Here is a 14189-nt window from a genome sequence, read left to right on the forward strand (position 1 = left end):
GAATAATTTACGGTTTTGATTGACATTCTTACTGGAGTAGTAACATGTTGGGATGGTTCCCTTGACGTGGCCGTACACGCGGTGTTTGCTGATGCTTGATGACTTGACATGTTGTCGCAATTGAATGTCGGATGTCGAAATTGTAGATATTTTCCAGTAGGAACGATGAACGTGTTTTGACGCGTCAAGTAGCAATGGCTGTAACATACAATTCAATATTTCTAGTAGATCCCGTTTGCTTTTCCTATTTTCTTTCGTCCATTTTCTCGAAATCCTCGCACATCTTCAATCTACCAATTTGTTGTAAGACCTCAGTGTAAGCGCTCGTCGTCGGGGCCAGGCAGTCAGGATGCAGGCTACTAATGGGATCCCGAATATTCCTCTGTCCTTCTTTGCTTCCATTCCCGTGCCAAACACCAACAATGTGTATCATCTGCCAACATTAATGACAAACACGACCACCATGCAGCAATATGTTCCCATCCAGTCCCCAGAGACGCCAGCAAGGGAAAAGACTCTGTGGTCCAAGGCTGCTCCTCTAGTCCCACACGAAATCATGAGGGTCGCTGATCGCAACTTCAACATAGCATCGTTGCAGACCCCAGTCACTCTAAAGAGACGAGATCCAAACGACAATAGAGACATTACCGATGCTGAGATTGAAGACGAAATCATTGTAAAGCCAAATGATAAGAATGACAAGGGTAAAAAGGTGTGTGCTGGAAGCTAGTGTTGAGTTGCAATATTTTATTTTCCACACCCAATACTTTACGATGTGCTCGCCATTACTCCTATCTAACATTATCTCACTATTTTACTCAGGCTAGTCCATCTCCAGGCCCACCAAAAGTGAAAGCCGATGGCACCGAAGTCGAAAAGTTTGATGCTTCAAGGGTTGCTCCCATGGGAAGAGCCGTCATCTCTCGTCAGAATCGCTTCCAACGCAGGACTCGTGAATATGACGCAAACGATGAACGACGATTTGCCGAGAGATTCAAGGAACGCGATGAGGCAATGCCTTGGATCTTGTCGGGTGCTAATGCTGATCCGGCTGCAGAATTGACGGGTACTGCTGACGGAGATCAGGATGCAGTGTATTGGTTGCTCTACGAAAGGGTAATGGGTTGATGCAGTGTTGTCTGTCTTGCTGTTTCTTGAATAACAAATCACTTTTCGTCGTATAGGCGGATGGATTTGAGGTGGTTCCAGCCGACAAGTTTTACAAGGTATGCGTACAGTCTATGTTAATATCGAATCCGTGTGTTGCAGCTTGTATTCATTCAATCTTCAGTTTGTCGCAAAACCAAAATACGAGACAAAGGATTACGAGACTGCTGAATTGGAATTCGCCAAAGGTCTTGGTAGTTCAGTATCAAAGAATCGAAATAACAATATTACCAAGTTAATGGTATGCATACCATGTGGCTTTAGAGACGTGCTATCACAGTCATGTGTCCATCTCATACTTCGCCATTTTTGTTTTGTCAGGCCAAGAAGTTTGAAGAAGATGACAAACTGACTCCAGAACAGTTGGCAGACATTGAACGTCTGAAAATGAATCGATTCACCGTTTTGAAGGATGCTGATCGTGTAGTCTACTCGTAAGTCCACCATCATGTGGAGTCTCTGCGACATCAAGTATTCAATGAACTTTGGAATTCGTTTTTTTGCTCTAGTGGACTCAAAGGCTTGAATGTCAAACAATCCAAACGAGAAGAAGATGAAGAAGACGACCATCTGGAATTCGACTCTTCTCCATTTGAAGATGACGGAAACGAAGATTTGGGTCAAGAGATTGATGAACAGGATCGGAAAGAGATGGATAAACGAACCAAAGCTGATCAGCGAAAGGCTACCAATGCTTGGAAGGAGTTGGTAGATGATGAAATAGAAGAAGAGGATTATGATGCGCCAAAGAGGTTTGGGGCTTCGAATACTTCCAAGGTTTGTGTGGAATCAACAAGCCGTCTTAAGTCTGTCTTTTTTTGGTAACGTTGGTTCGAACTTCAAAACTTTTGGAATTATTTTAGAGTCTGAAGAAGAGGCTGAAGCAGACATCAGCGCAAACAGGTCTGAGTTGGGATGCTTACGGATCAGAAGGGGTATGCTCCTCTCCAAGCCTGCGTTTTTTGGGCACCGTGTCTCTTTCAGCTCACATACCTTTACACTCATAGTCGGATGAAACAGAAGACGACGACGAAGAAGACGAATCTCCAAAATCCAACTCCCGTAAAGAAGAATTCAAACCAATACTAGGTCGCGGGCTAAAGTCGGCCCAAAAGAAATCCTCGAAATCACCATCGCCATCCTCATCACGCGAATCTTCACTCGACCTCAAAGTTGGTACAAAAATGACAATCAAGATGAAGGAAACCAGATCATCAATATCACCACCGCCTGGTAAACTAAAGAGAGGTCGTAAAGGGCAGGATAATGAAGATTCTGCTGCGAAGAGAGCTCGATCATCTACACCTATCGAACATCCACCAGCACCAACATGGCAAGAAGTATTGAAGCAGCAAACTATTAGTAAAAAGCAAGCGAGTGGTAGTGGACGTGCAACAAGTGCCGATCCATCTCTACTTCAACAATCTCAACAACAACAGCAACGACCAACAGGTGTACGACACGTCTCACCACCGCGCCCATTACCTTCCAACCATCCTCAAGTCATTGCAGCAGCTGCAGCGGCAGCCAATAACACAACATCAGCAAACACACCCATAACTTTAAAACGATCGTCTACGCCATCATCATCTGTGCCACCGAATGAACCACCATCGAAACGGGTAAAACATGTGGCATCTTCTTCGCTAAGTCCTCCACCGCCGCATGCTATGTCCAGTGGTGGTAGTAGTGTAGCGAGTCGACCACCTACACCTGCTTCGGCACTCAAACAGGGTGGTAGTAGTAGTGGGAGTGGTAATGGTGCTGTCAAGTCGTCGCCTGGAAGGCCTGCTGCTACTTCTGGTACGTATTTGAGTTTGAACTTTAGACAAAAAAAAAAAGGATCTGACCAGAAGTTGAATGCTTTTACAGTATCAACACTCGCTAAATCTCCCGCTTGCACCTTCTTAGGATCTCTTCCTCCGCCACCAGACGGCGCTCTCATTACTCAAGAACACGTCTTGGCAGCAGCACGAGAATTAGGCAACGACGTGACTGTCAGGGCACTAGTGAATGCACTACGACCGCTCATGCAACGAAACGAAGATCAGAATAAGGAAGTGCTTCGTGGGTTTGTCAAGACACTATTCAATCATGTTAAGGATGGAAAGATTGAATTGAAGCCACAGTATGTTTTGAATGGGAATACTGCTGGTGGTGGTGCAGGACTAAAGTAGTTGTTGGTATTTGTAAGATAGAAAATTAGGTTGTTTGCACACACGACTCGATACGAAATAGAACCCTTTTCAAAGGCACGCAAAAAAACCGACGAGATTGTTTTCTTTCCTTGATATGGTATCGTCTGCTCTCCAGCATTCGTAATATATACCAGGTAATGTGCCAGTATGCTATCTTTCTTGAACAGGACTTGGAACAAATAGGATAACAACAAAAAACCAGACATGGAATTGCCGCACAAGTTTTCTTTCTTCCATTGATACCAGGTATATATAATCACAACAAATCCTTAGGGTTTATATACTACATTCTTTTCCTCCTCTAGAGCATGTTATTGGGTGCGTGTAATGGTTTTGGGGAGAGTTTTGTTTACGTGCAGACGGAAGTATGTGGGGATTCGCTTCAATTCTCTCTCTTTTAAACTCTTTGTTGCAAGCGGGTGGGTGGGGCGTGTTGTTGTTTGCTACTAGCTACATTCTTCAAAGATCATCATCTTCTTCAGAATCAGACTTGTCATCGTCTTTTTTCTTTTCTTCATCCTTTTTACTACTGTCTGTTGATGCTTCTGCACCACCTTCAGCAGCTGCGATATCGGCATTGACTTTTTGCATTTCTTCGAATTTTTCCTTGAATTTGTTTGCATCTGTCAGTGCAAATATAAGAAAAAAGATGATTAGCTCCATGATAATGCCGTGTTACTAGCAAACCTGCACATGATATATATGAGGATACGATGAAACGTACTTTCACTATTAGCAAACCGAATAGCCAATAATTCCTGTTTTGGTTCAGCTTCCGAGAAATCTGCAGCACAGCTCCATACCCATGACCTGTCTGATCCCACGTTGGCTGATAGTTGCATTTCGGATGTGACTATGTACCCAAAAACAACGAATCAGCATCAACTGTATAACCACCTCATTGTAATCTAGGCCCGTACCATAATGATTGGCACAAATCTTATGAGTCTTGTCTCTTCTCATTAGTAATCGTACACGACCAGAATCCTTGTGTTTGAGGAATTTGACATCACCGGTTCCTCGTTCCTTCCATTCTGTTAGGCCCTTGTCGAAGCGGAATAGTTTGGCTCGCCTATTAAACACATACGTCAGCATATGTGTAGATATGGGAGTAGGAGTATGACGTTACATTTTGAATAAAGTTTCTTCATCCTCTTCAAAAGTCTTGATGTCATCCAACTGTTCCAGTTTCATGACAGGTTCGAAGTGGACGTCGGGCGATGGAGCGACTTCGCCATCTTCTCCTGCGGCACCTGCGTCGGCAGTATCCTACATTGATAATGAAATATGCTTGAATATTTGGGTATTGAATAGCTACTTGTACTATATGAATAGACTCTCTGCATTGCAAGCATGCACAGTAATGCTCAAATGTTGGGGCGAAGTAATGCAGACATGTCAATAAGATCCACATTACGAATCATGCAGATATTCCGCATTTTGCAATATTGAATATTTCCTCATTCGAATTCTCCATGTACTCTAGCTTCAACCGCATCAACACATCATCAACACATTCATACATACAGGGTCTTGAGATGCAGAATCCGCCATCATTGAGAAATAGGATTATTCGTAATAGGATGCAGATGGGAATCGACTATGAGTGTCTTGACAAAGTATATAGACCAATTGATTGATGGATGCGAAGGCTTGAAAATGAACGGTTGGTTCTTTTTGATGGGAAGGAAGTAGCAGACGAACGAGGGCCGATACACGCGTTTGAACGCTTTCGCACAGGTCTAAAGCGGTACATTACTGCTATTCTTAGCTACTATGTTTGGTTTGTCACGAACAAACTTGAAGAAATGAGACCACTGTGAGGGTTGGACATATGATCTGTGGAAGGAGTACTTCCTCCTTATTGTGGTTAAGCACTCAGATTGAATTTAGAACTTTTCTCCTCTTTGTATTTGAATGTTGGGCTTGTTTTCATACATCAAAGTCTTATACGATGTCTGGCAGATCAACCTTGAACCGAAGCTCCTCACGCTTCCAAGATTCAAATGAAGTGCCAGATCAGCAGATCAAGTCCACTTCATTCTTCGACGTTTGTAATTTGAAAACGTTCCTGTAATTCCCAATTTCGCATCTTCACGTGTTTCGCGAGGTTGATCAATTTAGCTCATAGATTTGACACGTAAATAGCATAGTACACTGGCAATACATTCGTATTTGCCTTAAAATCACAACAACCTGATCCTTCTTAGTTTAATACGTTTCTCGTCGTGCCAATAAATCCAAACCTTAACTTAAGTCTCTCCACCGCACCAAGCAAACCAGCAAACAAGACGAAACCAATCCAGAAACAATATACGACACATCCAAAATCATGTCTGGAATGCCTGGTAAGTCCGTGTTCTGCTTTCTTGCTGTGGTAATCTTTATCAAGATCGAGCACTGCCGCTAATACTATCTAAAACTTCAACTGACGACCTATAACTAACCTATTACGCTGATTCCATCTAGCTCAAACAACTCAGTACCCACCACAACAAGGTGCTGCAATGCCTGGCTTCGAACCTCAGGTATTGTAGAACGACATTTGACTAATCTTGGCATCATGACTCTTTACAGATCGTCGTTGTCAATCTGACTTGTTCAACATGAAGCTGTTTGCTTACTAGTATACTCATATCATAGGTTATTGGCGCCAATGGTGGAAAACCAGTCCCTGTAAGGAACTCTAAGCAACAGTCCCCAGAATGTAGCTTGGAAGTGGTTGTGTACAACTAAACCTCATATTTCAAATAATTTCTATCAGCGACAAGAACACTCGGGCTTGATGGCTTGTTTGGCTGGTAAGCTCCTCATTTACCGGTTTTGCATTGGTTGTGGTCAGATGTGTTTTATGGTGTGGGGTCCATTGTTGACGTGTCAGTTTCTATCAGCCTGATGTTTGAATGTCTTTTGATTCGTTATTTGATTTCATATGAGTCGCTGACATTCCATTATTCCATTTAGCCCTTTGCTTTTGTTGTGCTATTGATGGTCAGTGTGTTGTTATTTTGCGTATATAAGTTTGATGTTTTACTCACGATCTCTTCCTTTGCTTAGAATGTAAACCAAAAACCTTGGTGAAAGCGATGACTTCCTTCCAGGTCAGGATACTCACTTCTATTCCACGTACTTTTTCCTAGGTTGTGCTCTCTGTTGTTGTTGATCCAAAAGTCCCTCCCTGCCTCCTTCACTTAGCTTGAATCATAAAACAATCATTTGGTTGAAGAATTATTATGAAGAAAGGGAGCTGATGATATAAGCAAGGTTGTGATCAACTGGTATCAACTGCTATATACTGTTGTTATTTCTCAGGTTTATTGTTTATAAAAGAAAAAGATGTTGCGCTTCCATATAAAAAGATATCATTCCTCTTTAAAGATTTTGTGGGGGGTTTGGGAAGGTGTTTGATAATGGTCAATACTGTTGCTTCAAGGCACCACTTCGTCTAGTAAACGAGTAGTTGCGTCTAGCAAGTTGGAGTGACAAAACACCTTGGCTACTCTGAACTGTACCGCCACGATTCAATCTAGTCATCGGTAAGTGCTCTATTAACGCTTGGAAACTAACGTTTGGAGACCTTGATTGATGGAAGCATTATTAATCCTGCAAAAGGCAGGCGTTTTTCCCACTCACACGCTAATCTCCAAATAGACACATCACGGGCAATGAGGGTAGAACAAAAGTGCTTATTATTTCAGACTTGCACACGATGAAACCTCCTCTTCCCTTATCACAACTAATAATATTGAAAACCCCCCATAACAGATGCTACATTCATCCCTCAACGACTTTTTGTTTGTAACATAAACGAGAACTTGTCTGTAGATCCTTCCAAATCGACCAGATTAACAGCATAGAGCACAACCTGGAGTGAGAAAGAATGAGTGAACATCGCGTGTCCGGGTGAGCATCATTATTTTTACAAGGTGTACATACATTCTTCCAGAGCGCAACAGAAACACAAGGCTAAAGGAGGGTGTATAAGAGCGTCAGAAAACACATTTATAAACGCAGTTCAAAGCGATTCCAAAACCCAAAGTGGCTGAAAGTGACCACGACACATCATCACCAATTGGTGAACACAAGCCTTACCAGTTAAACAAGCCATAAGGCCAGAATTGTTGTTTTGCTATTTGCGAAAGGAGATCATTAGTAATTAAATCCGTGCCAAATTCACTTTCAAATGCTCTGGGCGCGACTCCTCCGGCGAACTCATGTGGCTGTATTCTGTACGTTGCCCCAACACAACAAAAATGGACGAGAGACGTTACCTGAGCTGGTTGTTGGACATATACGACCTATAAGGAGGACAATAAATGAGTCTACCGTTCATTCTCATTCGACAGAATAACATTCTCGTAAAGAAGTGGTTGCGGGTATCCGCCAAAACTCTTGTCACAAATGTCTTGAACGACAGACAAACCACATACCTGAGGTTGACCTGGACCTTGCTGGTATCCAGGACCAGGAGCGTATCCTTGCTGTGGAGCGTATTGCGGTTGTCCATACCCTTGTTGTTGGGGAGGATATTGTTGAGCTATTTTGAACAATAATAAGTTAGCTCGTTTTGTAGTTCAGTTTCAAGTAAGCAGGTGCGTACGAGGGTAGCCAGACATGGTTTCGTTTGGAGTTCTATTACGAGGTTTGTTATGATCTTGTTTGGAGTTGGTGTTTTTGAAAAGGCCGAGTATTTTTGGATTTGGATCAGCAATTTGCCAAGAACTTGAGACAAAAGCAAAGCACAGCAGCAAATGTGGCGCTCTAGCAAAGCGAGGGACTGTGTGCCGTCCTTCTTATTTTTAATAGTGGTCTTTTTGGTACTGAATGTCTTGCAAAAGACGCAACCGCACTCTATCTGAATTTTTGATCACCCACTTTGACGATAGTTTATACGGTCAAGTCTGCTATTCGTGATTAAAATAAATCATTTCAGAGTGATGGGAAGGTCTAAGGGCGTCAAGTTGCCTCTAATTTCTGAAAACTGTTCGACACCTGTACTATCAACACCAAACGTCTTAGTAGCGCAGACCTGCTAAAATGTGATAGAAGTTATATTTCGCGCTAAAAGTATGATAATGCACCAACAATCTAGCAATGATGAAAACCCTCCAGGCGACCTCACGATGCGTGCAGTATCGACCCGCCTACTGTTTTTGAGGCATATTCCACTCCATCCATCCAACACCATATCGTCCATCCTTCAACGTAACCATCACCATAGACCGTGGGAACCACGACAACTTCTTTTCAGGCGAGGTCAACAACAAGGCACCAGTAGCAGTTGGTGTAATGTACAGCTCCAACCCGTTTTCTACTTCAGGGAGTATGACTTTGCCACGCATGATTAGACCATTTTCCAAGATTTCTAGTATTACGAGTACAGGGGTCAGTATTTCGTATACTGACACTTGGCGTCACAACATTACCTTGTTCAGAAACACATTTAGACAATTCACAAGTAACTACTCCGTCCTTTTGGACATATCCGATTCCGTGGGGAGACCAGGTTGCAGCGATTGTAGCTGCTGGTGCTACGGCGTGGATATGTGTTCCGTCGTTTAGATGGATTGCAGACCACATCCAGCACATGCCCCACCAGTCTCTAAATATCATGCAAAAGTTACAACAAGGCTTGTCTTTGGATTTTACATAAGACCATTCAAATGAGTACCTTGAGCCCCATGAATGATCACGTTGTCCTGGACCGGCAAAGTAGAAGGTTTCAGCACCGATCTAGATCACAAAGAGAGGTAGGTCGAATCAAATTCGGGAATCAATGGCACTAGTTGCAATGCTTCGAATTTCGATTCGTTCGAATTTTTGCAACGAGTCGAAAAGCACCTCCTTAACTCTGTCCCAAACTCGACAAGAAACGCTTCATACCTGAATGGTTCCAGACACCGAGCATGGAATCTCATACCTCGTAGCAGGCCTCCATCTATAAGGAGCCCCATCGGTCGTCCACAGCAAATCGAATTTAACCCTAATCTTGGGGCCTTCAGCCCCTTGCAACGGTGCAGCATGATCAGCGAAACTCTCTCCAACACCATCAAGCGTGCATCGGTATTCCTTTAAAGCGTCCTCCACGATATGTGAAGCAGTAAACAATTTCGATTTGACTGTTTGGGTTTTATCGTCGGCAGATGGGAGAGGAGCGTGTTCGTCTTGCACGAGAATGGCTGGTTTTCCTCGTCGGACTATGGATGTTGTGTAGAGGAGCGAGTTTTGGTTTGGGAGACGACCGATACGGACGTAGACGCCGATTGAGGCGTCGAGGCTGGTGCTGTGGTATTAAAGGAGGGGAATGGTTAATATGACATGTTGTTTGGCGTGAATCTAGTGCGATCTTTGCGGAAATGGCCATTGTAGCTTTCAACCCGAGAATGTTTCGTGTTGTTTGATGTTTGGTGAGTAGTTCCACCATTCCCATTCACATACCAGTCCATATACCAAGATTCGTTCCACAGAATGTCATCCGTAGGTGAAGCGTGACAGAACTCATCGCTTGCATCAGGAACCAACGCGGCGGGCTCTACAGCTTTTACAGTCTAGAACAGAATGACGCAAGTTAGAATTCAACAACGGAAGGGAAGCAAGGGACATCCATACCATGATATAAGCTTCTTAAAGTGATGTTAGGAATGCTTTTTGAGTGTCGGAAGTGCACAATGTTTTCCTTTTGGACGGTCGTGGAGCAGTGTCGCACGAAGATAGAGGGCAAACTAAATTTAACCACCACCTAAAGCCCTAAAGCCCGTTTGCCCCAACGAAAAGGTTCGCTTAAATTCCCGACAAGTCAATAACACAGTGTTTGGAAATGGCAGGAGAAACCTATGTAAGTGGTCCTCTGGTTTCAAGCATGATGATTGCAGTTCCTTCCTTGCATGTGGATGTGGGCAACTCAACAAACGTGATTTCATGGAAATCTAACTTGAGCCTATCTTTATCCTCAGAACCCACTAGTCGCTCGCACTCCGGAAGCCCTTACTTCAGAATGGTTGGGCTCTGTGCTAAAGCTGCCCGTCTCTATCCAGTCTATGAAGAGCATTGGAACAGGTACCACCACATGTCCACAAAAAACCGACCACATCGGTGAATTAACTTACATCCGATCCTAATGCATAGGACAAATGGCAAACACGTACAAGATTGAATATGTCGAAACAGCACACCCAAAGACCAACAAGTCCATCATTGCTAAAATCACTTCTCAGGTCGAGGCTAGCAGACGCATGGGATTTGCTACCAACTGCTATGTTGGAGAGACGGAATTCTACAAGGAGTTTGGCAAGTTGGTCGAAGCATGTGTGCCTAAATGCTACTTGACAATGCGGGATTTCGATGACTGGTTTATTCTCGTGCTCGAGGATTTGAGTCCAGCTGTTGCTGGTGATCAGATTAAAGGATGTGTGGCAAAGTAGGTTCTTGATCTTGTGAATTCGCCGTTCGTTTTCTTGAAAAGCACTGTCGTGACTTCAGCAGTTGGCTTCGCCTTCAGCAGTTGGTTCCAATGTTTGACGAATCTAACCCCTTTTCCATTTCTAGTCAAGACATGCTAGCCACCCTCAACATGGCCAAACTCCAATCCAAAATCCTCCCCCTCAAACTCGACCACCTCAAATGGCTAATGCCCAAACCCAAAAAAGAGGGTGAACAGGAAATAAACTTTTACAAGATGGGTCTCCAAGTATGTCTCGAGATGTTCAAGGACAGAATAGATCCAGTACACGCCCAAGTCTGTCAATGGCTTGACGACAATCTGGATTTGTGGGCTGCTGAAGGCAAGACCCAGCCACATCAAACTCTCATACATAACGATTACAGGCTTGATAATTTGATGTTTACGTCAGAGAAATGTTGGGTGGTTGATTGGCAGACTGTGTCGTATGGTCCGTTGACAAGAGACGTGTCGTACTTTTTGGGTGGTAGTTTTAGGCCTGAACATCGTCGTGCGATGGAGCATGAGCTGCTGGATGCGTATTTGAAGGAGCTGAATGCTGGGTGTGCTGTAAATCTTACCAAGGAGCAACTCTGGGAGGTATAGTTCAGAAGGATTTCTCGCTGGTTTTTTGTTGCCTTATCATGTCTCTCAACCCCGTTTCTTTCAACTAGGGCTATCGAAAGAACTCATTGTACGGCTTGACGATTACTGTTGTCGCAGCAGCCTTTGTCAATCGGACAGAACGAGGGGATGAGATGTTTATGACAATGTTAAGAAGGCATTGTCAACACGTCCTAGATGTACGAGCAATGGACTTGTATCCTACTGCTACGAAATTTGCATATCCAAAGGTGGAAAAGAAGAAGGTGAAGGAAGCGAGCTTCTTATCTGAGTCCTTGCCAAAGGTATGAACTTCAACGTGGTTTTGGAAGGCACAAGCATCTCACCAACCCTTCAATCAACAGGTCGGCATACTGGTGCTCGCTGTCGGATTGCTTGCCGCCTACATGTACCAAAAGAGATCGTAGGGGGATGTTAATGAATTTGGTGCATGTAGTATGTGAATCACCTTTTTGAGAAGTACAGAACACCGTTTGATCTGCAACATTTTTAGTAATTTCTGGAATTGTGGCAAATAAATACTAGTATCGATACGTTCTGATGGTGTTGAAAGTACATGATCGAGGTCGAGTTCTTCAACTTGCTTGGAGGTTCAAACATCGTGACGCGAAAAGCAATATCCGCCGTTGTGAGAGAGCTCTTTGCGCTTGTTACGCATTCAGAAGCAAGCTACAACGTAACTTTACACTTTGCGAGCACTTTATCCCTTCAGTCGTCATATCAGGCACCTCCGAATTCCTTTGCTTCTTCATCATTCACAGACACAAAACATCAGCACATACCTTCAAAAGAACCAACCGTCAAGAAAGAAATCATGTCTGGCTACCCTCGTAAGTAACTTACAGCACCAGCCCTGCACTAATCAACTTGAAACAAACCGCAACGTTATATCTAACTTCCTGTCCCAACAAAGAACAACAATACCCTCCCCAAGGCCAGCAATACCCACCTCAACAAGGATATGCTCCAGGTCCTGGATACCAACAAGGACCAGGCCAACCTCAAGTACGTACCTCCACCTCCTACTTGGGTTTTCTTGACGGCATCACAAAATCGCAGTTGGCGGAGTACCGCAAGCCCTTTGAATCGTTACGTATTCCACAAGACTGAACGGTCGGCTGATTCAGTACACTCATATAGGTCGTATACGTCCAACAACCAGCTCAAGTACGTCTATTTTGACGAAGCTCTGAGGGCTGGTGTCAGCCACCACGAGAAATTCGTTTTATCGATCGGACTTGGAAGTATTTCAAAAAATTGATATCGTTTTTTCTGCATCGTTTTAGCAACAAGGTGGTGCACCTTCAGGCTTGATGGCTTGTTTGGGAGGTATGTTTGCTCACCGTTTATTCTCTCGTGGTGATGATGTGGCACTTTTCACATATTGTTGGGACTTGTAATCGCTTTCATATGTCATTTTTTATGATTATGCAATGTGTTCTGACACTATTCTGCCCCCCATTAGCCTTGTGTTTCTGTAAGCTATAGACTTTGTTTCGGTGTTCTGGTTGTCATATGACGACGAAGTTTCCTGTTAAATCACTATTTTCTTATCACTTTGACTGTTCTTACTCTTTACTTTCCACTATAGGTTGTGCTCTTGAAGAATGTACGTTAGCAAACATCAAAATCTGGAGCATCGGTGATATTCACTCTTTACCTTTTTCTCTAGGTTGTGCTCTATGCTGTTAATCTGGTCGATTCCTGTCGACTCGGAACTATATGGAACGCCTCATCAAGTGGTATTTTATTATTTGCCAAAGCAAAAAGTGGTCATTCGTGTGTGTTGTGTGCTTTTTCAATATCTTTAGTAGTAAGGGAGGGGAAATTTCATTGGGTGCAAGTTTGCAATAATATGCATCTTTTATTATACTTTCTACCTTTACGATGTGTAATGTTTGTTTAGCTACATTTTTGGAGTTGTGTCATGGAACAAAAGTCTACACGACAGCGGAATCACATGCGTCATGATTCCTTATCGTTATTGAACGATCGTTATTTCGATGACTTCTAAGGACACCTGTTGGCTCTCTCGTTGGAATTTGTGTCTGTGAGAACAAGAAAAGTTGGCAGAGCTCACAACAAAAGGATCTGTATAAGCCACCCCTGTCCCATGAGCACATCGTGTAAACACAGCTATTGCTGCGTTCAATCGTGCCCGTGTTGTTCAAAGCACCGACGTCGTTCGCTGCACCAACCTCCGAGAAGCACCCCGGTAATGCTGATGAACATAGACTAACATAGAGGCCGAATCACTGACATAAATACAAGATTAGTATAGAGGCATGACTGTTTTTATATGAAGAGCAAACTACCAACAAACTTGAGCCAAAAAAATAACACCACTAAAGCTTCCCACCAAATCGTCCCTCTCTTCTTTTCAACGCGACTTATGATTTCATACATATGATGGGTGACTTCATATCAACATTATTTTAGTCCGTTTAACAACAGCCTCCACAACAGCATTCGTCACAGGCGAAGCAGAAACACATGGCTAGTTAAAGGGCGAACGTGTTAGGAAGAGTGATCAAAGTTGCTGCAGCTGGCTGAGGCGAGATCGACGCAATAAGACGGATCAAAGTCACTGACAAATTGTCCATCACGAAACTTTTAAGGGCTTACCGGCGAGACAAGCCATAAGTCCTCCGTGTTCTTGACGCTATGGTAGGGAATAAAACATCATGTCAGGCGACGTGAAATTCACGATAGTCAAAAGGTGGAGAATAGTCGGTGTAGAATATTCTATTGGGCTCCCTGCT

The 14189-nt window shown here is 43.5% G+C and overlaps 2 protein-coding genes across 2 annotated transcripts; one reads left to right on the forward strand and one right to left on the reverse strand.

Moving 5' to 3' along the window:
* Positions 1 to 349: 349 nt before the first annotated feature.
* On the forward strand, positions 350 to 3344 carry SmJEL517_g00805 (uncharacterized protein; the record flags this gene model as incomplete). The annotated part of the gene is made up of 9 exons (XM_031166733.1): positions 350 to 712; positions 823 to 1116; positions 1185 to 1226; positions 1292 to 1408; positions 1489 to 1601; positions 1677 to 1944; positions 2031 to 2102; positions 2175 to 2970; positions 3040 to 3344. 9 exons carry the CDS (start codon positions 350 to 352, stop codon positions 3342 to 3344), a joined length of 2370 nt encoding a protein of 789 aa, XP_031027107.1.
* Positions 3345 to 3824: 480 nt separating this feature from the next.
* SmJEL517_g00806 (uncharacterized protein) lies at positions 3825 to 4919 on the reverse strand (the record flags this gene model as incomplete). Its single annotated transcript, XM_031166734.1, has 5 exons — positions 3825 to 3988; positions 4090 to 4218; positions 4286 to 4437; positions 4495 to 4634; positions 4893 to 4919. The coding sequence occupies 5 exons, from the start codon at positions 4917 to 4919 to the stop codon at positions 3825 to 3827; spliced, it is 612 nt and encodes a 203-aa protein (XP_031027106.1).
* Positions 4920 to 14189: the final 9270 nt, after the last annotated feature.

This window comes from Synchytrium microbalum (genome assembly GCF_006535985.1).
Source record: "Synchytrium microbalum strain JEL517 chromosome Unknown SmJEL517_scf0003, whole genome shotgun sequence".
Classification (NCBI taxonomy): domain Eukaryota; kingdom Fungi; phylum Chytridiomycota; class Chytridiomycetes; order Synchytriales; family Synchytriaceae; genus Synchytrium; species Synchytrium microbalum.